This window comes from Brassica napus, chromosome A1 (assembly GCF_020379485.1).
Source record: "Brassica napus cultivar Da-Ae chromosome A1, Da-Ae, whole genome shotgun sequence".
NCBI lineage: Eukaryota > Viridiplantae > Streptophyta > Magnoliopsida > Brassicales > Brassicaceae > Brassica > Brassica napus.
In genome coordinates, this window is record NC_063434.1 from 539860 (window position 1) to 565692 (window position 25833).

At 36.5% G+C, this 25833-nt stretch overlaps 7 protein-coding genes across 10 annotated transcripts; 2 read left to right on the plus strand and 5 right to left on the minus strand.

Moving 5' to 3' along the window:
- Nucleotides 1-1937: 1937 nt before the first annotated feature.
- Nucleotides 1938-4175, minus strand: LOC106435007 (WEB family protein At5g16730, chloroplastic). The gene has a single exon (XM_013875888.3). The coding sequence runs from the start codon at nt 3880-3882 to the stop codon at nt 2122-2124; it is 1761 nt and encodes a 586-aa protein (XP_013731342.2). The 5' UTR covers nt 3883-4175; the 3' UTR covers nt 1938-2121.
- Nucleotides 4176-4494: 319 nt separating this feature from the next.
- LOC106435535 (histone H3.3) lies at nt 4495-5813 on the minus strand. The gene is made up of 5 exons (XM_013876470.3): nt 5641-5813; nt 5353-5424; nt 5177-5253; nt 5014-5104; nt 4495-4925 (listed from the first exon to the last, which is right to left on the minus strand). The coding sequence occupies exons 2-5, from the start codon at nt 5422-5424 to the stop codon at nt 4755-4757; spliced, it is 411 nt and encodes a 136-aa protein (XP_013731924.1). The 5' UTR covers nt 5641-5813; the 3' UTR covers nt 4495-4754.
- Nucleotides 5814-6075: 262 nt separating this feature from the next.
- Nucleotides 6076-6696, plus strand: LOC106435624 (signal peptidase complex subunit 1-like). The gene is made up of 2 exons (XM_013876561.3): nt 6076-6146; nt 6302-6696. Exon 2 carries the CDS (start codon nt 6304-6306, stop codon nt 6577-6579), a length of 276 nt encoding a protein of 91 aa, XP_013732015.1. The 5' UTR covers nt 6076-6146; nt 6302-6303; the 3' UTR covers nt 6580-6696.
- A 40-nt stretch (nt 6697-6736) lies between these two features.
- On the minus strand, nt 6737-7856 carry LOC106435388. Of its 2 annotated transcripts, none has more exons than XM_013876369.3 (2): nt 7605-7856; nt 6737-7354 (listed from the first exon to the last, which is right to left on the minus strand). In XM_013876369.3, the coding sequence occupies exons 1-2, from the start codon at nt 7839-7841 to the stop codon at nt 6875-6877; spliced, it is 717 nt and encodes a 238-aa protein (XP_013731823.2). In that variant the 5' UTR covers nt 7842-7856; the 3' UTR covers nt 6737-6874. The 2 variants fall into 2 exon arrangements, with proteins under 2 accessions (XP_013731823.2, XP_013731756.2); XM_013876302.3 differs by having other exon boundaries at nt 7484-7634.
- A 702-nt stretch (nt 7857-8558) lies between these two features.
- LOC106435092 (protein SCAI-like) lies at nt 8559-11478 on the minus strand. 2 transcript variants are annotated; one of them, XR_007339068.1, is made up of 9 exons: nt 10839-11477; nt 10555-10761; nt 10244-10486; nt 10098-10164; nt 9840-10034; nt 9671-9766; nt 9385-9576; nt 9165-9301; nt 8559-9084 (listed from the first exon to the last, which is right to left on the minus strand). XR_007339068.1 is itself a non-coding variant. In XM_013875966.3 (9 exons), exons 1-9 carry the CDS (start codon nt 11325-11327, stop codon nt 8898-8900), a joined length of 1809 nt encoding a protein of 602 aa, XP_013731420.2. In that variant the 5' UTR covers nt 11328-11478; the 3' UTR covers nt 8559-8897. The 2 variants fall into 2 exon arrangements, 1 of the variants encoding a protein (XP_013731420.2); XM_013875966.3 differs by having other exon boundaries at nt 9675-9766; nt 10839-11478.
- A 3037-nt stretch (nt 11479-14515) lies between these two features.
- On the plus strand, nt 14516-15718 carry LOC106435172 (F-box/kelch-repeat protein At4g39560-like). Its single transcript, XM_013876064.2, has one exon. The coding sequence runs from the start codon at nt 14516-14518 to the stop codon at nt 15716-15718; it is 1203 nt and encodes a 400-aa protein (XP_013731518.2).
- Nucleotides 15719-20426: 4708 nt separating this feature from the next.
- On the minus strand, nt 20427-22008 carry LOC106435248 (homeobox-leucine zipper protein ATHB-16). Of its 2 annotated transcripts, none has more exons than XM_013876209.3 (3): nt 21714-22008; nt 21170-21555; nt 20427-21089 (listed from the first exon to the last, which is right to left on the minus strand). In XM_013876209.3, the coding sequence occupies exons 1-3, from the start codon at nt 21769-21771 to the stop codon at nt 20646-20648; spliced, it is 888 nt and encodes a 295-aa protein (XP_013731663.2). In that variant the 5' UTR covers nt 21772-22008; the 3' UTR covers nt 20427-20645. The 2 variants fall into 2 exon arrangements, with proteins under 2 accessions (XP_013731663.2, XP_013731599.2); XM_013876145.3 differs by having other exon boundaries at nt 21170-21573.
- Between the last annotated feature and the right edge of the window lie 3825 nt (nt 22009-25833).

Consider the following 25833-nt stretch of genomic DNA (forward strand, 5'->3'; position numbering starts at 1 on the left):
TGTTGTGTTATTGTTTTGTCTATAAATTACAAAATTTATTGAATTAATATATTTAATTATTGCACCCTTAAATAATATTTTATTAAGACATTAGAGAAGTATGTTATGAGTTGTTTTGTCAAAATTTTACAAAAATCTATGTTTTTTCGTATTTGTCACAAAAATTTATATGTTAAACTTACTTTTACAAAATTCTTAACTTTGTCACGAAAACAAAAATCTATGCTTTTTCATATTTGTCAACGTTCTCACACTTTCTAAGAATATATTAGCTTAGTCACTTACTTATATTTTTTTAAAAAACAAAGTATCGGAGTCTTGAAAGTTGACAAAAATTTATATGTTAAACTTACTTTTACAAAATTCTTAACTTTGTCACGAAAACAAAAATCTATGCTTTTTCATATTTGTCAACGTTCTCACACTTTCTAAGAATATATTAGCTTAGTCACTTACTTATATTTTTTTAAAAAACAAAGTATCGGAGTCTTGAAAGTTGAATTCATATTATTGTAAATGTACATAAGAGTTTGTGATTATATACTTAGTGGTTCTTGTATATGTGTCCAAGAAAGTTTCAATGGCTTAGTGGTAACTGTCCTATATATATATCATACTAACCCGGGTTCGATTCTCACATTCGCATTGTTTTTTTATTTTTTACGAAAAATAAATGAGATGACATGGCAATTTCGGATTCTCTGATTGGTTGATTTTTCTATCCTATGTGGACACCCTCTCCATGGCTTATATCCCCCTTTTAGTATAGTATATATTCTCTCTTTTTAAAAGAAATATTTTGCCAAACTTACTTGTTATCTATTTTCAAAAAGATAAACACCAATTTTTTCTTAGCTGTGACAATGATGGCATACATTTTAGATTCGTAATGCTTTTCCGCAAGCCAATAAAACATCAACAAACTCATATAGATAGTATTATAAATAAATAAATGAACTTATCTAATTATACTAAGCTGGTTTAACAGGTCAACTGCTGAATTATACTGACGTGCGTTGATTTTAGTTACATTTCGAATGCCACACATATCTACCAGCACATCATTGTGATAGCTAATAAGTATTCTAACATGATATTTTAAAAAAGCAAATAAATATTTTAATTGATTACTGAAACCTATAGTTTTGTTTTAATTTAAGAATGGTAAACCCTAAATATCTTTGTGATTTTCTCTCAAATAAACTATCTCTGATACTTCTGTTGTTCTTAGCGTAATCCTTTCTTGCTTAAGCATCTTACATTTCTCAAATTAAGCATAATTTAAAAATAATCGAAAATAGCAAATCCGTTTATAGCCACCTTTTCGACCGGAACAGCTCAGCAAATCCTCACAGTGATCTCTTGTGATATGGCCAAGAAATATAGACATCATCATGTTATTATATACCTATCCTTTCCTTCATATGTTATTATTATTTTCTCAAGATATCGTACTCTAATAATATCATCATACATACGTATAAATGTATTAAAATTTTATTTAGCTGTATATTTCACTGTTTCACATTTAATATTTTTTTTTCAGATATCACGAACTTATGGAAGTTAATGCCTTTGATAAAGCGAATAGCAGAATCACTAAGCCAAATTGGGTAAGTGGCCAAATACACATAGCATGAAGCAAGTGATAAAAGTGCAATACCACCACAGGCATTTGCACTGAAAATTTTGATAGTGGTACTGACAATTACGAAAGAAATGTTGTTTCAACTTGTTTATAACAAAACAAATTGAATCTTACTTTCTACATTTGAATAAAGTGATATCATTTTCTTATGTATAGGAATCTTTCTATTGTAAGTTGCACTTTAACCACATTGAACCGGATTAATCAAACCGGTAACAGAGAACCTGATTGATCACAATGCCTTAGTTCACATTTCACAAGCTTTTGCCTTTTGATTCAAACGTTACAGGAAAAGACAAAAACATTGCAGATTAAAATGATCAAATCCTTATTACAACAAACATATACGAACTCGTTATGGTTTGTTTATGTACAGACAAAAAAAAGATTCACGCAAACTCAACCTGTAGAAAGTAAAAACACAAACAAGAATGTCGTATCAAAATGCAAAAACATATCAAACACATTGGTCTTCAAGGCTCAGGAGACAAAGGCGGTTGAGGCAGAGACGGTGACGTAGGCGTCTGAGGCTGCTGCTGCTTATCCTGCGAATCAGTAGAAGACTCCTTCTTATGCGAGAAGCTCAAACTCTTCCTCCTAACCAAAAGATCCCCAAACCTCCGTATAAACGCCTTCTTCTTCCTCGCCGCCGCCACCGCTCCTTTATCATTCAACTCCCCTTCCTCCAAACTCTCCAAATCCTCCGGATTAATCGTCTCCACCTCCTCCAAAAACGTGCACGACGACCTCCTCTTGTGATGCGTCTGCGCCCCTCCAGCATGTGGCGTCTCCGCCACGTCAAAGATCGAGCCCTTGAACAGATACGAATCCGAACTCGGAGAGTTCCCTTCGCCGCTATCATCCGTATGATGACTAGTATCTCCCTGCCCTTTGGCCGTCTCTTCCTCCACAGACACCTTGTGCTTGTGATGGTGGTGATGGTTGTGAGCGTGGGCTAGCTTCATGAGACTAAAGCTACACGTCTTACCAATCATCTTCTTATCGATATGATCTTGTCTATTATGCTCTCTCTTCTTCTCCTTCTTCTCTTTCTTCTTCTCCTTCTTCTCCTCTTCCTTCTCCTCAACCCTAACTTCAACCTCCTTCTGCAACGAGTCTTGCCTGCTCAAGCTCCTATGCCTCTCTTCCTCCATAGCCACCTCGAACTCAGACAAAACCTTCTTCAGCTTCTTCACATTCTCATTAGCAACACACTCATTCACCTTAACCCTCTCAATCTCACGCATAGCATCACCCAACTCCTCTTCCTTGTCCAGCAAGGCATCTTTCAAATTCGAATTCTCAGCCCTAGCGATCCCCGCCGCCTCTTTCGCCACGTTAGCTTCGCTTATCGCTTGCTTGAGTATATCTCTAACCTTCTGATTCTCGTCCTTAGCCTTCTTCCCGAGATTCTCAGCCGCCACGAGCGCCACAAGCAACCTATTGTTCTCATCGAGAAGAGAACTCTTCTCGTCTTCTCCTCTCTTGATGATACTAACAAACACAGACTCCTTCCCGTTCCAAGCCGTTAGAGACTCCTCCGCTTCGATACGTAACCTCTCGCTCGTGTTCTTGAGCAGCTCAGCTTCTTTCTTAACCTCCTCGTGCTTCTCCTTCCACTCCTTGGAGTCTAACCTCGCAGCCGTTAGCTCTGTTTCAACAGCCGCGAGCTTCTCTTTAGCCTGGCTAGCGTCGGTGGCTACTTCCTTCAACGCCAAGGCAAGATCATCCATCGCCTTCTTGCTCGTCATCTCAGCTTCGGTAGCTTCTTTAAGCTCGTTCTTGACAGCCTTTATCTCCTCGAGCAAGTCGGATACTTTCAAAGAAGAAGCCTCCGCGGCGTCGTGAGCCTGCGCCATCTCGATCTTTAAGGACTCGATGTCGGAGTCTTGAACCGAGCTGTCGTCTTCGCTCGAGTCTTGGCTGTGGAAAGATCCGTCGATCCTCTCTTTTAACGAAGCGATCTCTGCTTTGGATTCTTCTAGCTCTCGTGATTGGTCTTCTAACGAAGAGAGGAGCTTCTTCTCTGTTTCTTTGGATCTCTCGACCTCGGTTTGGAGATTCTTCAACAAGGCGTCTTTCTCCGAGAGCGCGGCTTTTAAGGAAACGACGTCGCTTTCGAGAGAAGAGGCTTTCATCTTGGAAAGCTCTGTATTTATATCAGCGACTTTGTTTGATGAATGGAACCTTGGAGAGGCTGCGTCAATAGATGGTTTCTCGTCAACTTCTCCCATTTGACGATTATCAATGTTTTTTTTTGTTTTTTTATTATAAAAGAAGAGCCAAGTCTTGGATTTTGATTAGAGAATTTATTTGAAGGGGTTGGAGAAAAATCTATTGGTCAAAAGTAATAACGTTACTTCCTTTTTTGTAGCGGAAAGATTTGTTTTTTATCGGCAACAAAATAAACGAGAGCCGATCAATTCGGACTATTATTTCCAAAGATGATGGTTTTCTCCTTGCCAACCATTCACTCATTTTACTTTCATAATCTGATATTATAATAAAGGTCAAATATATAACATCACACAGAGTCTTCTATAGCTGTTGACAAAACACATGAGATATTGAAACTTTAGAATGGTGAGATAACAACTGGAAGAAAATAACATTAGGACTAGTAATTTGACCTCTCCCTTACACAGCAAGAGAAAGAGTTTGATCCACTACCAAAACAGCAAAGCAAAGTTGCCATCTGTGTGTTTCTTGTGATTTGTCTTAATTACGCTCACACGGACTAATTACGCGAGGTAATATGTACAAATGGTTTATTTGGTTTTACAGTTTGCAAAGCTAAGCCGGTGCATAAACTCATAACCAATAAAAAGATATAATGAAAAAAGTCATTAAACTTCAAAATACTAATTGTTTTAGAAATGAGAATCAACAACGAAAGGTTCACAAAACACGTAGCTGCAAATACACAAAAGCAAATCATACTGGGACAAGAAAATAAGAAAAAACCAACAAACCATCATTGTTTCCAAGTCTTACTAATACCAAAGGCCTTCTTAAAAGACCATTATCTAAAATCCAGCTACGTCTATTTAGAGAACAAACCCCAACATTCACATAATAGGACCCAACGAAACGAACAACACAACACTTAAGCACGCTCTCCTCTGATCCTGCGAGCGAGCTGGATGTCCTTGGGCATGATGGTCACACGCTTGGCGTGAATGGCGCACAGGTTAGTGTCCTCAAAGAGTCCCACAAGGTATGCTTCAGCTGCCTCCTGGAGTGCTAGCACCGCATGGCTCTGGAAACGCAGGTCAGTCTGCAAAATCACAAAGATCAAATATGAATCAAGGATCACACAACCAATGAACACGAACAATTTACAATAGTGGAACAAGCACAGTTACCTTGAAATCCTGAGCAATCTCACGAACAAGCCTCTGGAAAGGAAGCTTCCTGATCAACAGCTCAGTACTCTTCTGGTACTTACGGATCTCACTACCAACAACAACCAAAGATCAATCACAAAACTAAATATATATTCAATTGTGGGATAAACATATAACATACCGAAGAGCAACAGTTCCAGGTCTGTAACGATGTGGCTTCTTGACTCCTCCGGTGGTTGGTGCAGACTTACGAGCGGCCTGTAAATATTGAAAATCATCCGTTTAAAACCTAAAATCTCTACAATGTGTTTGTTAAGCTGACACAGATCAAACGTGAGAGAGAGAGAGAGTCCATACCTTAGTAGCAAGCTGCTTCCTCGGGGCCTTTCCTCCGGTAGACTTACGAGCGGTCTGCTTGGTACGAGCCATCTGAAAACCATTCAAACAATACTAAGATTTACACCATGACCATTTTAATCGATAAATCAACAAATCATCAATAAGGTTTAAACCTAAATTAACAATCTATAGCGAAATCATTCCTCCTTAACCTACAATCTAAATCCAGAAGACGAATCGGCTAATCAAACGACTACCGAAGCTTAACGAAGAAACAATCTGAGGATTCGGGAAAAGAACTTTTACCTTCTCTGCGTCGCTTTCGCTTCTCTGAATTCAAATTAGTGCTCCGATCTCGAAAAGGGAAAATAATGAAAGTAATCTCGCGTGTAGGGCTGTTGATATTTTATTTATAGGCAACGATGTCAAAAGCAAGTTGACGATCCGACGGTTGTTATCGCTCATCGGTGTGTTTCTCGTGTTTCTTAATCGTACCGACTAAAATACCACAATATGTGTTTTCTCTCAGCCAGTCAACGGTTCAGATCTACCGTTTACACGTTTGACGAGGATCGCTAATCCTACGTGGTTGATTTCTATTGGTCGAATTCTAAACGTCACGGATCGATGACATCAACCGTTCTGATGTAGAAATATAATGGGCTTAAAGATAAGGCCCATTAATTGTAGAATCCTACGGGCACGTTACGTTCCGGTTTAGTTTATTTTGCATTAAAAACCAATTTCGGAGTCGTCATCTTCCTCTTCGCCCAGATTCACTTCCTTCGAGAAGATTCGCATCATTTCCCCAGGTATGGATTCTCTGACGAGATCTGATTCTAGTTTGTTGCTTATTGTTCTTGTAGATTCGAATCCGGCGATTATCAATTGCATTTCGTGTTTTTTTTTGTAAATCTGGATTCAGTTCGAAGGATCTAATCGTTTTTGGTTGGTGTTGTTGATTCAGTTATGGATTGGCAAGGACAGAAACTAGCGGAGCAGCTGATGCAGATCCTGCTCTTGATCGCCGCCGTTGTGGCGTTCGTCGTTGGTTACACGACGGCGTCGTTTAGGACGATGATGTTGATTTACGCGGGAGGGGTTGGTGTCACGACGTTGATCACGGTGCCGAACTGGCCATTCTTTAACCGTCATCCACTCAAGTGGTTGGAACCAAGTGAAGCGGAGAAGCATCCTAAACCGGAAGTCGTTGTTAGCTCGAAGAAGAAGTCATCTAAAAAGTAGCAAATCGTCTTTTGTAATCTCTCTTTTTTTTCTAGACCTTTGATATAAAAAAAAAAGACATGTTCTGGATTTTGCTTATGAATAAGATAGTCTAAATGACATAATAATTTCGATTGATTCTGAGACATCCTTGCTTAATTGTTATGTAAGAAGACAATTTAAACGTTGTCTGTAAAGAACAGAACCAAGCCCATGTCTTTTTAGTTTTTACTAATTGTTCAAATCAATCACTAGAAAAAGAGCAATGGTAGCAAGAGCTATTATAGACTCTACAATCCGTGCCATTACAAGAGAGCTAGAGGAGAGTGACGAGAATGAAAATGAGAAGCGCAGCGATGAAAGAATATTTGAGAGCAGCGACAAGGATAGCAAAAGAGATGAAGAAGAGCTGCGACAAGACTTGAAGGCTAGCCCATGTCAGTACTCCAGCTAATCCAACGGCCGCAAAGTTATCTTGATCCGGCTTCAGTAGATCCCCCAACCGGAAACTGAAACCAGGGAACCCATCTTTCTTAGGATCATCACCGTCCTCATCATTAACCGGTCTGTTACCACCACCAGAAGACTCCTTATTGCCACCGCCATTTTGGGCATACGTTCTGAGCTTTAACGGGGATTTGCAGAAACTAACATGATGATGGTGATGAGGAATGATGTATGAATAACGAGGCTTTAGAGTGATGGGCACAAAGGGCTTTAGTGTTAGCAGCATCGCGGATTGTGGATTTAAAATCAAAATGATCTTTGCTATGATAGTAGGAGCTGCTAAGTCTATCTGCACTCGAGAAAAACAGAGGTCAAATAGAATCTAAGCATATCGAAATGACTACTGGAACTCAAAATCAAAGCGAAATCCTAATTCTCGCCATGAATTTTATAACTTCAATCGAGCTAAAACCAATACCCAGATATGAATCAATCTGCATTCCATCGGATTATCCAAAACAGATCATTCATTCATTCGAAATCTCTACACCTCTAAGAGGTCAAGTCCGATTGAAAAAATTATACGAAACCAAACACACCTGGAATCCGCCATGTTTCCTCCTCTCCACTCGCGAGATATGTAGAACTAGAAGACAATCGAAATCAACCGGTTGGTTTAACAAATTAGACCAATGGCTAAGATTCAATCTTACGGAGACACCATCAATATTTAAACGGCTAGGATCTTCTCCCTTGCTATTTAAAATATTTTGGTCTTTTTTAAGTTTCAATCTTTTTTTTCTTTCTTCTCTATAGCTCAAATGTTGAGTAAACATTAGGGGTGGGCACTTTACCCGATATCCGGAGTGGCACCCGAACCCGATCCGAAAAACCCGAACCGAAATCCGAACCGAAGTAGCAAAATACCCGAATGGGTATTGAATACGGAGAAATTGGATATCCTAACCCGAACGGATAATACCCGAACCTGAATGGATATCCGAAGATAACCGAACATATGTATAATTAACCTTTATATTTCTAGTTTACATCTCTTATTTTATATAAAATATTTATATTGATACTACACATACTTTAAGTTCATATGATATACATACAATTACGGAAAAAAGTGATTTGCTATTCACTTAAAATGCATGTCAAGTTTTTTATTTCAAAAATTAACAAAAAGTTACATCCAAATGTTTTTTAAAAATAACTAAATTAATGTTTTTTTTAGTTTTAAAATGTTATGTCCAAATCTATTAACCATTCAATCTATTAAAAATAAAAAAATAGTTAACTGAAAGTTATACTTTTAAATACAAGAAACATGAGAAATGAAATTTTTTTTTTTTTTTTCAAAATCTAAATATCCGAACCCGATCCGAAATAACCGAATCCGAACTAAAAATACCCGAACCCGATCCGAAGTACAGAAATACCCGAACGGGTTCTACACCTCTATACCGAAATACCCGAAAATCCGAAATACCCGATCCGAACCCGAACGCCCACCCCTAATACCGAGTCAATACTAAACATCATGATCATAAAGAAACAATGACACACTTTTATTTATGCAATGCAGAGTTTTACCTCATATCCTCAGATACACAAAACAAACCATCCTGAGAAGAGAGAAGGAAAAGAGACTAGTAAATTATTACCTGGGTTCTAATCTTTTACAAAGAACAACACAAAACTAAAGAATCATCAAAACTAGAAAGAAAAAAAATTCAATCTCCAAATTACACTTCCTTTATACCCTAAAAAAATACAGACTTTTTCTATAAAAAAAAAGTGAACATACAACCTATTCCACCTACCAACCTCCAACCACAGAGATGGAGATAGAGAGTGAGAGAGAGGCTCATAGGTTTCTCTAGTTTTTATGTCTTGTTGAAGTGGAAAGATTTGGCAACACCCAAGTGATCAGCTAGCCGTTCTACTGTGGACTGCACCGTTTTAGACACCGGTGAGAGCGAATCTGGGAGACTTGGGTGGCATTGTGGTAAATACGGGTCATCATTCTCTGTGCGGCTCAAGGAAGTGAGTACAGACCGGCAGAATATGAATCTACACAACAACCAAGGTAATATTAGAGAAGCTGCCTTGTGTGGTTATGATTCCCAAAACTTTGAAAAAATAAGACTCACCTGAGAATCAGCCGTCTCAAGAACTGATCAGGCAAGACCTGAGCCCAGACTAGATTCAAGACTTTGGAAGTCAAGAGGATCGTTTCCCACTCAGAGAAAGAAGCAGATAGTATGCTCTCTGCTTCATCATAAACCTCCTGAAGATATGTGATCAAGATGGTAAGAAGCAATGCCACCACATCATGATAACATATGCTTTGCCTCATTTAAAGGTACTTACAGGTTCGGGATCCGAGTTCGAGAGGCCCAGCATTTGACAGAATGCCTGTAAAGGAGCTGTCAAGAAAAAAGTAAACTGACTTCCGTTTAGTGCTGCTGCTGTATCATCAGCAGATGATGGGTTCTCCAAAGATGGCTTCAGAGGAGAAAGAAGTAGAGCAACAGGCTCTCCTCTCTCTGTACCATTCAAAACCTGTAGCTCCCAATTCGTCAGCCAATATCGCACAGTGACAAAGAACAACTATATGAATCTCCTGAGAGAATGATAAGACTAAGTTAGGACAAACCTGCCTTGAATGCTCGGCTAGTGTCGCTATCAATGACCAAGAAAAGCGGTTTCCTTGTAAAAGGGATTAGATCACCAGGGTAAAGGTTGTTTGAACCTGAAGAAAAAAAAACAGTGAGTGAATAAGAAATGTCTGCTCTCTGGATCCAAATACGAGGAAAACAACGTACCAGAGCCTCCTCTAGGACCTAACCAAAGATAATCATCATAATAACCCCCAGAAGATTTGTGTCCATTGCTATGAGGTTCTGACTTATAACTCTTCTGTTCTTGGGAAGCTCGGCCAAGCACCTTGCTTTTTGATGTTCTGCTTGAACCGACAGCGTTCTCCGGTTGCGCAACATTCTCACGAGCAGCAGGACCACCTGGATAACCGTCACCATGTTAACATCAAGAAGTTCCAAAGTGACAAAAAAAAAAAAACTAACCTGAAGCAGATAGATATATCAGCATCACACACTCTGGAGAGAGCTCATCACATATCATTGCCAAGACCTGAACATACATAAAGGCAAAAAAAAATCAGAAACTCCTAAAGATTTTTTTCCTATATGACGCACACAAAAAAACTCACCGCAAGCAAGTGGGACACTGTGGGACGATAAAGAACAGCTTTCCTAGGATTAGGAGGTAACGAAGGATCAGCCATATCAGCAGCCAATTTCATATCTATAATCCCAGATGTTAACGTATGATCAACCACAAAACCATTCTCTTTCGTCTCAACAGGACGCTTCTGATAAAAAGACCCACTAGGCTCCCACTCTAAACACTGCATCATTCTATACGTATCCAACGTCACTTCAGCGTATTTCACCTAAGGAAACGCACCCATATAAGAGATATGACTCTTAGGTTCCATAAAAAGAAACAGTGGTTGCTTACCTCGTTACGGTGATAGCTAGCTAATAGAGCATCACGAAACTTGAACAGCTTCTTAGCGTGGAACCTCGCAAGGTACGTCTGAGAAGCTGGATAGGAATCAAGCATAGCGCAGTAACGAAGCGGCCTGACATAAGTTAAGTCCACGTCAGCTTTAGTAAACCGAGTGATCTCTTGCACAACTATCCTCCACTCCTTAAAGTTGGTCTCCTGCACCAAAAGATCAAAACTTTATTCAACCAGAGGCTCAATTCTCAAAAGGGCAAATCAAAGATTGAATCTTTTACCCTAAAACTAGACTTGCTGTCATCAACCAAAGCCCTAAGCTTCTCAGCCAAGTGCAAAACCATCTCCCTCCGATCAACAATCAACGCAACGAGCAAGAACCTCGCGTAGAACCTCAGCTCCTTGGACCTCGCGCTGAGATCCTTCCTCTCCTCCCCTTCCTCGAAGTACCTCCGCTTGAGAATGGCCTCGTAGAAGACGTAGGACTCGAGGAGGAAGCGAGCCTCGCTGGTCCTCATGTACTGGCTGAAGTAGAGCTGCCCAATCCGGCTCGCGATCTCGCCGATCTCCCACCGGTTCAGCCCCGACGCGACGAGCTTGGGCCTGTGGGACTGCTGGTAATTCCAGAGCTTCATGTAGGCCTTGAAGACCTTGTGGAAGTAGTGGCTCTGCGCTCGCCCGAAGGCCGGGAGATCGCGGATTCTCGCGAACTTGCGGTCCGCGTTCTCCACCAGGGCTCGGAAATTGCGCGACACGTCTTCCTCCGCCATTTTGCGACTGTTTTGTTGCCCCTTTTAGTTGCGGTGAGAGTCGCCGTCGTTTACCATCGGCGGAGAGAAAGAGAGAGAGAGAAAAAGAGAGACTTTAATGAGATTGGCGGTGGAGAGAGAGAGAGAGAACAGATGAGAAGAGTAAATATGGTTTTCCTTTTCTTTTTTAATATTGCTTCAATTTATCTTCCTTATTTTTCCATTTTTATTTTATTTCCTCCTTTTAGTTCTTCACCTTTACAGAAGCAGTTGAAAAAACAGTAGAATCCTTGGGATTAATAATAATCTTTCATTTAACATTTATTGTTAGTTCAAAACCTGTGAATTTTGAGAGAAAAAACAATAATAGATCTAAGGTACACTCCAAATGTATGATGTTTTAGCTCTTTTTCATGTATATAAATATATGATGTTCTATTTTTGATTAATGTATTAGTTTTAAAATAAGATATGAACAAAAATGCAAGTGGTTAAATTTTATTGACAATCGAATAAAATTTTAAACTAATTAAAAAGTCCGTAGTAGACAAAAATAATTTTTTTTTAATATGTATGAATTACCTTAAAAAAATATACATTTTTATTCGGAGATAGTATCATTTAAGAAAAAATTATATGTTTAAAATAATTATTAAAATATTATTCTTATGTAGAAATACTATGATTAGCTATGACGATACTATTTTCATTCAGAATTTTATTACATCAAGGTTTAGTTTAGCAAATGCGTGACATAAAACTACCATTATTCATCCTTTTTCATTTCAGTACCAAAACATTTAATAATGCTATTAGCTGTATTATTGCAGATAGGAGTATGCATCGCTATGAGCAAAAACGCATGTGCGCACGAACCCACAAAAGAATTTGCAGAATCATAAAATCCCGTGTGTTGTGTAATCATGGTAAGACGAGCTGGCATCAACGCAAAATATGTACACGATGATGATACTCGCAGTACATACAGTGTCATTGTATAGTTTAAGGCTTTAAGTAAATGTCCTTAATTAACGTACGTACCTACTTGGTTAGAGTAGATAATATTTTCTTATTCAATCTCCACAATTAACTAACTGACCCCTATACTAATCGTGGCAACAAGGCAAATTATATGATCTTTTTTAGTTAGTTTTCTTCAGTAATACGTTCTTAAATTAAATGATGGTAGCAACAAGCAACTTGCACATGATATGGCTATATATCATTTTATCATATGCCGACGCACGGCATGGCGAGAAGCCTTTTTTATATTTCCCTTAACAACGAGTAATTATATGCGGCTGTATTTGCCGAATTCGTGAAAGATGATTCGGTGAATCAGTGGCAAACATCTATTACAACACCAACTCGATTATTTAGAGGAACCCTAGGGGAAAGTGTTATTAGTTGGAATATGCATAACAAAGGCGTTGACTTTTTAATACTGATCACTAGTTCTTTTTACTTTCCGGGTGTTGTTCCAAATTCAGCTAATGGTGTAATCATCACATATACTGAGATTTATTTATAAAGGTGGACCGACGTGACCTGTCGTGATGCTGATTCTCAATTTTTGGGTATTGTTGAGAACATTAGAGCAATGATTATTGAGGATTCTTAGGATTAGATTATTAGCGGAATATAAGAATCTGTTTCTTAACTTTTTTAGTTAACATATTTAATGGAAGTTCTTAATGTGAGGTTCTTAACAGAATATAAGAACCCATCTCTTAATTTTTAACTAAAAAGAAATTAATTAAAAGTTAAGAAATAACATCACCATAAAAGCTCCATCAAACATGCTCTTAGATTTTCTTATAAATCTAAGAAGATAAGAAATCTATTTTTTTCAAGGGTTGAGTTTGATTTAATATCATTGCATAAATGAATAAAAACTGCTTAAGATTCATCTTTGGGTTCTAATTATGTGGTTATCTAATATAAAGAGAATCTTTAGCTGGTTGACCAAAAAAAGAGAGTTCGTAGAAAATGAAAGTAAAGTAAGTATATTTTATACTAAAACGAGTATACACAAAGATGACATATAAACATTTTGTCTCTACACCTGCAAATTACAATATCAGTGGGGCATGTTTCCATTAACTTTTTATAGTAGTGGTTAGATGTTAGTTGTCTGAACTCTATTTATTTATTTTTAAATTTTGAATATTCATATTTCAATTTGGTCCTACTTTGTTTGACATAAATTAGGAAATCTAAACTAATTTTATTTGCTTGGCGGACCAAATGGTACGTCGCCTTTGTTAAAAGCTTTATTAGGTCGGAAACTTTATTTGCTAATTATAAAATGTACCTCTATATTGGACAAGTTTTAGTTAATTGCTTCGTATGTACATCCCATTATCACATGAATACATTCCATTAGACTAAAAAAACAAACAAAAACTCCAAGCTAATAAATCATTAAAAATAGTAATAATTTTAAAATCCTCACCCAGCGCTATATAATTATTTGTCTTATATATAACACTCCACATTCCACATCATAATATAACAGTGAGAAGATATGTTATCGAGTTTCATGTATATTTAAATATTTTGTTGTTTAGCTTGATGGACTGGTCGTAGGTGGCTATATACCAAGTTATTCGACAGCCGTGATAAAGTGTTTATAAAGAAGGTAAAGATAGAGAAGAAGGAAAAACATAAAGAACAAAAGAACATATTTGTGAAGTCAATACCAAGAACATACTAGTGTCAAAGTAAAAAAAGAAGGCAGAAGAAAGAAGTAAAGATTGTTATAATAATTATGTCAACATACTGTTAGTTGGCACAAAGTGGATTTAAAAGCTTTTGCACCACCAGATCAAAAGAAGGTGCGCAGTGATAACGAGGAAAGAAAGAAAAAAAAGAATGAAAGTTCAGCTAGCACTAAAGTAAACCTTGGATACCTATTAGGCTTTTGTATAAATAATAGATTAAAATTGTATTAAAACTATACTATATGAAAAACAACGGTGCTTATCAGTTATCACATCACACATCCTTTTGCTTCTATTGATTTAGTTTGGGCTAACTAGCCCAATAAGTACTCTATTCCATGTTTATTGGGTTTCTAATCAAATAGAATAGCAGAAAGTTGATATATGAAAAAGGCAATTGTAGAGTTGCTTCTCTTCTTTTATATGTAAACCCTAATTTGCAAATAGTAAATTTTCTCAAAAAAACGTTAACAAGAAGTGGTGACAATGTCCGAATCCTTCTCTGAAGAACCACCGCGTAATAAGAAGAAGAAGCCATCCATGTCTCCGTCGTTTTCCTTATCGTCGCTGCCAGATGAGGTGGCTTTGAGCTGCATGGCTCTACTCTCGAGATCGGACCATGCATCCTTATCTCGCGTCTCCAAGAGATACCGCTCTCTCGTGGCTTCCCCTGAGCTCTACAAGATTCGCTCGCAGCTAGGTTACAGCTGCTTCTACGTATGCTTGAGCATCCACGGTCCTTACTCAACCCCACGTTGGTTCATCATCAGCCGTGAAAAAACCGTGAACAGGCTCATGACCCCTATCCCTCCTTGCCCTTCTTCTCACCCTTTGAAAGGATTCTCCGTGGTGTCGCTTGACTGTGGCATATATGTAATCGGTGGGTCCATAACGAGAAAGAGAGAGTACTTCCGTTCTTCGGACCCCCCTTCTTCTAGTGTGTTGCTCTTGGATTGTCGGACTCACACGTGGCGTCAAGTCCCTTCCATGAAAGTGGCTCGATGTGAGGCGGCTGCTGGAGTCGTTGATGGGAAGATATACGTGTTTGGAGGCTGCGGCCATAATGAGACCTATGGAGAGGTATTTGACCCAAAGACTCAAACGTGGACTACTTTGCCGCCAGTGCCGGATAGTGTAAAAGAGTATGTCCCATTCAAAAAGACCATGGTGATGGGTGAGAAGATTTACCCAGTGCCTTTCTGGAATTCACCAAACCTATTATACTACTCTCCCAACGAAGGTATATGGGGAAGAAGGATGAAGGATGTTGATGTTTCGAAGATAGGAACCAAAAGTTATTGTTTTAGTATGGCAGAGAATGTATTATACAGTTGTGATGACTACGGGAATATGTATTGGAGTGAGCCAGAGGATTCGGATTGGAATAAAGTCGAGGGTTTAGGGGCTCTACATAATCATTTTTACAAACCGCTGGCTAGCTTTATTTGGGATACGTCACCGTGTGATGAGTTGTTGAGAACTTTCGGTACCAACATTTTGATCTTTTGGTTCAAGTATAACCCTAAGAATACGAAAGTGGATATCTGGTGTGCCGAGATTTCCTTTGAAAGACTCCATGACAAAGGTGAGATTATCGGTAAGATTGAGTGGTTGCAATCTGTTGCTGGAGTTAAAGGCCATTCCTCGAGTCACCTTGAGGTTTTACATTCTGCTTATGTCAATGTTTAGACTCTATATACATCTGATCATCACAAGGTGTTTCATTGTGCTTCTATGTGTTTTAAAACAAAAACTTTTCTCTGGGGCAACTTCATCATCCCATTCTATCGTTGCATAATTGTAGTAATTATGTGATGATTTCATGTAACTATAAAATACTTTAATTTATAGCCTGTGTATTGGTTTCTTTACTTATCATTTTTGTGTGGGTGTATACATTGACTCGACTATGAGCTTGTTAGAAGCGTTTGCAACCATACTATCTCGTTTGCTTAGTTAACTTAATTACAACTGTATTGCTTAGTGATGTTGTTGTTGTTGCTAAAAGGACAAACAAAAGTAACTTGGTATCATCTTATTGGATAAACTTATGAAAACCCTTTGACAAACAAAAGTTCTGTCACAAGGTCTTGTGTTATCAGATTTTTTTTAAAAAAATTTAATATCAAAACAACAGCAAATACATATGACTCTTGACTTTAAGCATCTGCAGCAAATAAAAGGTATGTTCCATCTGTGCTGACTCGAACTAGTTTATAGGAGTTAAGACCCACAGGCTGATAAACGCGTGTCATTTCATCTTTAGACGAGGTCAGTTGTCGTCGTTTTGATAAAAGCCATTTGCTCATTCTCCCACTCTTAAGCCGACGCGAGCCGTATTTAAGCTGTCTCCTACCACGGGTATTTGTAATCGTATTCGAATCTTTTTTTTCTTTCTAATACAATACAGTATTAGTTTGTAATTTATCACTTTTGTTTCATTTCTTTATAATCGCACTAGTGCTGATTGTTTACATTTTATTAATCGTAAATGTATTTTTCTTTTTGGAAAACATTAGAAAATTAAGGAAATCAATGACGATGTATCAAACGACCTATTACCAGAGTTTCATTATAATATAATTAGTTATATATATATATAGAATTTTAATTTATCTTAATCTACGCATAAGATTATTCCTAGTGCAGTTTATATTGTTTAGATGGTATTGCGTTTGAGAATTAGGGGAGTTCAATTTATTAGGATTGAGTGGTATTCATGTCGAACTATCGAATAGTCTCTAAGTCATAAACTAGTACTACACATGTATTAATTTAAAAATTTGCTGCATTTATTTGGCAAAAAAAAAGTTTGCTGTACTCTAAAATAAAATTAAAATCTCTATATATTCAAAGGATCACATCAGCTAATTAAATGTTTCCAAATTTGAGTGTTATAAAATTTTCCAGAAATAACGTTGATAGCTGAGAGGGACCTTTGAAAATCATCACATCTTATAATTATATGTTCACAAATTATTTTATTAAACCCCATTTGCGTGTTTATGTATATTTAATTATTTATATACAAATTGAAAAGCCTTTCACCATCAAAGCATATTTGAATTTCCACTAGTGGGTCCTGAGAAACACAAGAGTGTTGAAAAACATAACATATCGAGATAAGAAAAAGGCGATTATATTCGTTTACATAACAACAGATTTAAGTATTCTTAATTAAAAGATAGAACTCGATCGATTGTCTTCATACGCAACAGAATAGAAAATACGTATAGGGTTAAAGGGACATTAAAGTATGTGTAGCAACTACGTAATATCCATTATTTTGTTGCGACCTTTTTTTTAATTGAGAAAGCTATGTTTTTCTTGTTTAGTTCAATTAATCAGTTAGCAAAACATATTCATGATGTTTATGCTTAACCTATGCCCAAAGAAAAAACAACTCATTCCTTTGTTATGAAATCAGACTCAATCTAAAGTTCACACATATTTTGAACGCAGCAATTACAACTTGCTTTACCAAATGTCAACCTGTCTTTGAAACAGTCAAGTTTGTTAGTGTTCAATAGCTATCAAAATTATAACTCGTTCGTCAACGATTATATATTTGTTTTTTTTTTAATCTTTGGGTATATTCATTTCCTAATGTACATTGAATTCTGTGCATTAAATTATGTTCCATGGATAGAGTTACTACATATATCTATGACATCAAATATTTACCATCGAATAATGTAAATATATTCCACCACCCACATAAGACTACAGTTATACAATAGTAATAAGTTTGGATGGTTTAGATTATTGCGTGTAAATATAATTAAACGATTTGCAAAGATTCTTGAAACAACTGTGATCTTTGCTAGGAGAAAGTGAAGCACATAACAAAAATGTTCGCCGCCTGAATAAAAAACAATATAATTAACACAACTAGATTTTAATTATTAAGCAAAAATATCTAAAAAAGAGCGAAGCATTGTGGACATATTTGTTTATGTGGACTGAGTTTTGACAACGCCGGTCGATATGAACATATAGGAAAAACAGAACATTTTATAAAAAAGACAAGCACGCATTATGGCATATAGGAAGATAGATCCTTGAACAAGGTTTAGATAAAATTGTTTCGTTTTCTATAATTTAATGAATAAGAATTTGATTCTGTATCGAAGAGAAAGAGGTAAGATGGGAGAAAGTCCATCCGAAGAAAGACAAATGTAACCAAGTTCTCCTTAGAATCCATCCCAAAGTCAAAGGTGTAGGTAACGTTGGATCCAAATCTCACTTTCTATAGCTCTATTCACACAGTCACAAAGACAAACACACATTATGGCATATAGGAAGACAGATCCTTGAACAAGGTTTTTCATGCAATTCCCTCATACTTTAGGACAAATTGTTTTCAATGGATTATGTCTAATTTAAGCATCAGAAAGTGTATTTTGTATAGTTTTTCACACAAAGATGTCTGCAAAACCTGTCTAATTAAAGTATAACATTTTACCTATCCTGCAAGTCTAAATTAACATTTCTAAACTGATGTAGGTTACCAAACTAAAATATTCAAAATACTTTGTTCGGGCACTGATCTGTTAACCTCTTTCCATACCAAACCAATGCTCTATCTTTGGTGAATAAAGTAGTGATATAGACGGCCGTAAATAGATGAAACATTTGAGATCTTCATGGATCGGAGGGTTTAGAAGAGAGCACTGTAGACGTGTCTATCCTCCTCCAGCTATCCCTGCGATGTTTTCTGATATATCTCATATATAAAACTAAAACTATAGATAATAAATAAAATAATTGTTTATTTTGCTCTATAGTGACAAATGGCGATGACGGAAAAAGACATGTTCTGTGAAACATTCATGGCCCCATATCACATGGGTGAAGGACCCATTTCCCTCACAGCTTCGTATAAAGAAAGGGAGAAAATAAGCTACAGTGTAGGCCCCCATTCCTTTTCTGTGCCATTTGGCAGTATAGCAAACAAAGTGAAAAGTATATACTATTTTTCTGTCCAACTTTATTTTGATAATTTATCATACTAATTTATATATAAATATGTAGCATATTAGGAAAAATGTATATGTTTTTATTGGTAATCGGAAAAAAATGTATGTTCAGTGCAAATATAACACCCTACCATTGTTTCTAAAATTAGTTACACTATTTCCGATGGCATATTGGTATGTATGTGGGTTTTACATGGTGAAATTGAATATATATGCACTATAAAGCCTTTTTAAATAAAAAAAAACCGTGATTTATCGAATCAGCTGTAAAGAAAAACGTTTCAGTAACCCTAGCAGGCTAAAAAAGATTACAAAAAAGATTGTAATAATAGTGTTTTTTGGCGTCATGTTGTGATTTGAATGCCTCAATTTCAGATATGATCCGTGACAATGGTAAAAGCTTCTACTGACCGTGTCAGAATGTTTTCATCATTCACTAAAAACAATGTCCCATGCTTCCACTTAAAAACACGTACGCACAATCATAAAAACAAAAGCACCTTGATTGATGATGATGATAGCATTCCACAAGCCAATCCTATGTTTTAACTATTTTTTTAATCTTCACCTTTAGTTTTTTTTTTTCATTTCTATGGAAATAAGTAAATAACTTTAGTCTTTCACTATAATCAAAATGTATAGCAGACACAAAAACCTTTTACGAAAATCATCAGGTTCTTCACCATTTCTAAAAGCCACTTTCTGGATTTGGAGAACTATTCTGATAATCTCGCCAAAGTTATTTATCAGACCCTATTTTCTTCAGAAAACAGATCATTTATACTGTCGTAGAATCTTAAAGATAATATTTGGAAAATCAATGATTCCATGTTAAATCAATGAAACATGTATTCGTCTTTTGTTGAAGAGATCACAAGAAGTCATCGATGTAGATTTAAGTTTACTGTTGATTGTCACATCAGATTTAACCTTGATTCATATACAAAGGAGTAAAAATATGAAATATATTGAATTTGTTTTTGTCGTGATCAGTATCCACTAGTTCAAGGTCGTTTTCGTGGGTTGAATTTAGTTTTCGCAAAAAAGAAAATAAAAAGATGTTACGTTTAAAGAAAGAAAGGAAAGTGAAAGAGAGATGTCGTGGTCGTGGGGAGAAAAGCTGCGGCTATGGAGAAAATAAATCACACGTCTTTTCTTTCATCATTTTCCATTTTCTTCCCATATTTGTCTCAGTTTCACTTTCACTCCATATATTCTTTTAAGAGCCTAATTGACACCCTTTTATATTTCGATAATACATAATTTTTGAAATTTAATTTATGTTTGATTAATCAAAAACTACATATTTGTATTTAACCTTTTTCAAGTCTCAAACTCCATTAGTAAACTTTGATTATCATGAGTTATATGCTTAATCTCGTCATCTACTACCATCTAATTCTTATTTAAAGGTTAAATTAGACAAATGAAAACTATAAGGGTAAACTTTGGAATACAATTGGGACTAGAGGAGTAACTTTTATCTGAATTTTTCTCTATTCGTGAAAACCCCTCCCGATATTGTTAATTAACACTTCAGTCCCCTTATTTTTTCATTATTCCATTTTTTATCCTCCGAAGAGTGATAACAGAGCTACAGTACATGGATCGTTCTTCCTCCTCCGATCAACGACTATTCATGTCCAGTGATCAGACGCGGAGTACCAATTCAGAGACGGCGGTTGCTCGTCGGAGAAGAAGCCGCCACAAGCTTCTTCGCCGCTAAAAAACTCGTCGTGATCCTCTGTTTTCACGAACTGCAAGAAACTTCCGCCGGCGACCGTCGCCGGCGGCGGCGGTGTCAATCTCCCATTCTCCGAGCTGGTTTCTTCGTTTAGAACAGCGCTCGAATCGCAGCTGTCGGAAGATCCAGCTTCGACGACGGGGTTCGGTAGAAGATCACGGAGATCGGTGAAGCTTCGCCGGTAGTTAAAACCGGTTGAATGTTCGAGAAACTGAGGAGGAGACGAAGGCATCGGATCTTCTTCTTCCTTCACGGCGGAGACATCACTCTCCGTCGAGGCCTTGACGTTGTAGTTATCTTCTTCTTCTCCGTTGATCTTACCTTTCATTTTACTAATCTGCAAAAAAAAAAAAACCGTTTAAAAAAAGTTTCGATTTTTATTATTTTATTAATTAATGTCTGAATTTGAATTGTCACCTCTTGGAGAAGAGAATCGTTGTCGCGGCGGAGTGAATCGAAGTTGTGGCGGAGAGAGTCGTACTGGCTCTTGAGAAGGCCGTAGTCTTTTTCGAGCTGTTTTGTCTTCCACCGTGCACGGCGGTTTTGGAACCAAACCGCTACTTGGCGAGGCTGAAGACCAAGCTCTTGTGCTAGTTTTGTTTTCCTCTCGGGCTCGAGTTTGTTCTCAAGCTCGAAATTCTTCTCGAGGGCTTTGACTTGGTCAACACGCAGCCTCCTCTTCTTCTCCGAGAGGCCCATGTGGTGGTGGTTGCCGGAATATTCCTCGACTATTGTGCCGTCTTCTTCGTAGCCATCGAGCATAGACTGGAAATTACTTCCGTACCCTCGTGGACTCTGCTCATCTGTGGCAAGGCAAGTAACTAATGAGTTTGTCAGTTTAAAGCAAAGATCTAAACAGTAGAGATTATGATAATTTTGCTATTAAAATGAAATTCGAATAAGAAATGATAATTTCTGAATTTATTAAAAAAGGAGAAAAAAACACAAAAATGGTAAGCACCTGGAGAATTGGAGACTAGACCACACATTGAATCTGAGCTGCTTAGTCTTTTCATCATGACACCAAAAAGGGTTTAATGTCTTCTAGAATTTTTTTTATTTTATGTTTCTAAATTCTCATTACAACAATGTTCAGCTTCTTCACTTAGACCCACAAACAAAAGAAAAGACTTAAGAGGAACAGAATTTAGAAATCGAAGAGAAGCTCCCAAGTTGGGCTATTTAGAAGCAAAGGAGGAGGGAGAGAGAGACCAAGTGTTCTTCGTTTTTCAGTATGAACAAGTTGGTTTCACACTTTCTTTTCTTTAAATAAACCAAGCTTGGGTTAAAATGTAACTAGGGTTAAGTTTGTAATGAAACGGCAGCAGGGTTACATGACTCGACTCGGCTTGGCTCAAAGGGAATCTGTGATACGTCACCACGCTATGGGTTTTATAATTTCATAATGCAGCTTAGGGTCTTTCAAATTTCTAAACTTATCAATTCAGATAAAATAGCTAAACAGCGAAAACTAGATACGTAAGATTCATTTAATAGATTTAATATGCCGAACAATCCTCTGAAAATCGTCAGAAGGTACGTCAGAAGATTTGATGACAAAATGAAATTTATACTAATTTTTTCTCATTCCTGAAGAAAGTTTAAACTGAATAGATAGTATTTTAAATTATAAGGATTAGTATATTTAGTCCTATATTATTCGATTTGAGTTCAGTATATTAAAACATTGGTATTAATTATGTTGGATGTATGTTATTATTGGCAACGCAAAAGTGTGGAAAAAGGCTGTGGGTAAGGGAACAAAGACTGACAACATGGCTTTGGTTCTTTGAATCTGTCCAAAACTATGGGCTCAAACAATGCCACCGTCAAAAAGACAAGTGAACTGATACAGGTGTAAAACATTTTAATCCACTTTACAATTTTGTGATTACGATTGAAATAATCATTATGAAACTTCTCTAGAATATTTTTTGTTTTTGTTGAATGCTCTTTCAAAACTATACCATGTGTTACTAAAATGAATGGTGAAGTCATAAGAATTTTTTACTCTCTAAAACACTTTTTGTCTTTCAATTTACACAAAAGGACACTTGTTGCTGGAGGCATACTTCTTTATTGTGTAATGTCTTACATGCCCTCAAACTAACTAAACTCTCTCCTCACTAACTAAGCTGTCACTTTCCATATTTTTAAAAATAGTTCAACAAATCAGTTTCTTTATTTTTGAGTTTTCGGAAACCATCATTTATTCTCTCTCTGGCTTTACTTTTTGAAATTCAGATCTAATTTTCCCAATTTCCCAGCCCCTTCGTTTACTAACCATAATTCTGCTAAATCTTTTCTTCTTCGTCTTCAATTTCTCTGTAAAACACCATGAATCCAGAAGGCTCACAGCGGTTGTGACTGTATAATCTCGTATTTATCTCTTCATATCTCATCACCTTTCTCCTTCATTCTCCGTCGCCCGATTTCAATACCTTTCTCCTTGAAACCCCTAACCTTTTCTATATTTTTTCTTTTTTTAATTGTTTGTGTTGTACTTTTTCAATTGAATCGAATCTCTGAGATTTTGTGGACATGAGAGCTGACGAGCAGATCCGAGAGCTCCGGTATGGACAGGACAACGCGACGGCAACCAGGTCCGACTTCCGTTGTGGAGAGGACGACAGGACGGCCAACAGATTCGAGATCCGGTATGGAGAGGACGCGACGACGAGCAGGTCCCACCTCCGTTGTGGAAAAGACGATGACAAGCTCTCATGCCTATTATGTTTTGTGATTATGTTTTCTGATGTGTCTATTAGAGATTTTACGGATGATGTAAGCTCTTGCTTGTTGATTATAAACTCTTCCTCATGATTAATAAAATTGGCTTCATCTGTTTATTGAACATGCTATCTTTGTTTGGTTAATTGGATTTAGGATATGCTTTAAATATGTTTGGACTTTACATGCTGAAACATCTTCAGGCTCAGCTTGAAGCAGTCATTAAGTCTTACAAGCTTCTATCAATTTGTTAAGGTCTCTTTTAAAGGCGTCGAATCAGGGACTGGTTCTTTGAACTTTGTATGATTTGTCTACAAACTTTGTCCACAAAAATCTTGTCCACAAAATTTTATACATAAAATTTGTAAGATTGAGATTTTTGTCCATAAAATCTTGTCCATAAAATTTTGTACACTAAATGTCTCTGCCATTCAGTGGATATTTTGAATTTATCTATCAAAAATGTATCTACAAAATACCAAAAAGCTATCCACAAATACATGTCCATGACTATTTTAAATGTGTCCATCAACAATGTATCCACAAAAGTGTGTCCACAAGTATCAAAATAGACAGTATGTAATTTAAATTTAATTTTGATAAATATTAAAATACATATATATACATATGGATATCAAAATATAAAGAAAAATTGTAATAATTTATTTTATGTTTTTATATATTTATTTATACAGTATGATATAAAATAATGACACATATAATATGTTGGGAAATTTAGAAAGTTACTTTTAGTATAAAATACTCTTTTGCTACATATAAAAAGAGTCAAAGTATATAACTCTCTCTTTTAAGGAAACACGTTGCTCCTATTTTGGTCCCCACATAGCTGACAGTAATTTTATATAATAAAACTAACTCATCACTAACCAAAGCAAAAGGGTATATGAGTCAAAACACATAAGAAGGGAGAGGAAGAAGTGTCCCTCAAGTGAGATGTGTCTAATGAAGTAAAAAAAGAGAAAAAAGTGTCTCATTCAGTAAGTCTCTCAAGTCATAAAGAAGGTTAAAGTTCAATCTTACATAAGATTTACTTCTCCTTTTCCGGACAATCATGTTCAACGTGAGAGAGGGAAACCTTTTTTACTTGTCTGTACGTACTTTTGTACCAAGCAATGTAATGTCATTTAACTTTTAGTTAACTTAAGAACGACGTGCTTATTTATGGGCTTCGAGGATTATCCTTTTAATTGAAGCCCAGTTATGTAGCAGGTTTGGCATGCTACAGATTAGGACTACAGATCCAACAATTATTCAATTTCAAGGAAGCTTAACTAGATTTAGACTCGATTAGGATCGAATTCTTGTCGACCCACGTTGTCCAGATGGGAGAAAATGGAACATGTTAGATAGAACTTATAAATAATTAGATGTCAAGACTCAAGCCTGTACATTTATGACCCAGTCTAATATAATGGACCTCAAAAACTATACTAGTTACTATAGGCCTGATCTGTTTATTGCACTTCCATAAAATATCTGAATGAAAAATGAAAAATATTTTAAAACTCTTTTAGATTATACAAGAGCCAATTCTCTTTCTATCCTTATCAACTGTGTGTATATCCGATCCAACAATGTATCACGGTAAACTTCAGTAGTAATAGCTCCATGAAGGCGTGAATCAAATTTATGTGCCTCCTAGGATTGTTGGTGAGGCCATTAATACGAAACTTCTTTTCGTTTTGGCTAAGTCTATACACACCGCTTATCAACTTATGTTGGTTTTGTGTGTTTGTTTGTAGTATATTCTTGTCTGAAATCAAGGAAAAGGCAATTGTACGATATACATCTTGACATTAAAGCATTCATTAATTCGAACCCCTATCGTAGAGACAAACAATTCGTGTATAAGCATTGAACATGTGGATTGATATAGGCAAAGTGCAAATCTAGTGGATTAGACTATTTCATTAAACAAGTGGTGACAAAAATAAATTACTAATAGAACCGAACTTATATTATTAGCCCAAGGCACCAAAGACAATAATTTGCCTAGTTTCCATTTTTTTAAAGAAAAAAACTTTTCTAAATTCATCAAAAAGTCAAAAGTATTAGTATAATCTTTTACCCTTTTGAAGCTTCTTCGAGATCACTTTCTCTTTTTGCACTTTTTCCTCTTTAAAGTAAAAAATGCAGTGTTCGTATTTTATACATGTAACCTTCATGATAACAAAACTGATTACATTCTGCATTTCGACGTGGACTTTAACACATTGACCATAATAAGCACTTTGAAAATATCTTTTTTTGCCTTACTTTGAATAGTTTGATTTTGTACAAACGTACTTTACCCTTTTAAAGAATGGGTAAATAAGGAGAAGATAAAATTC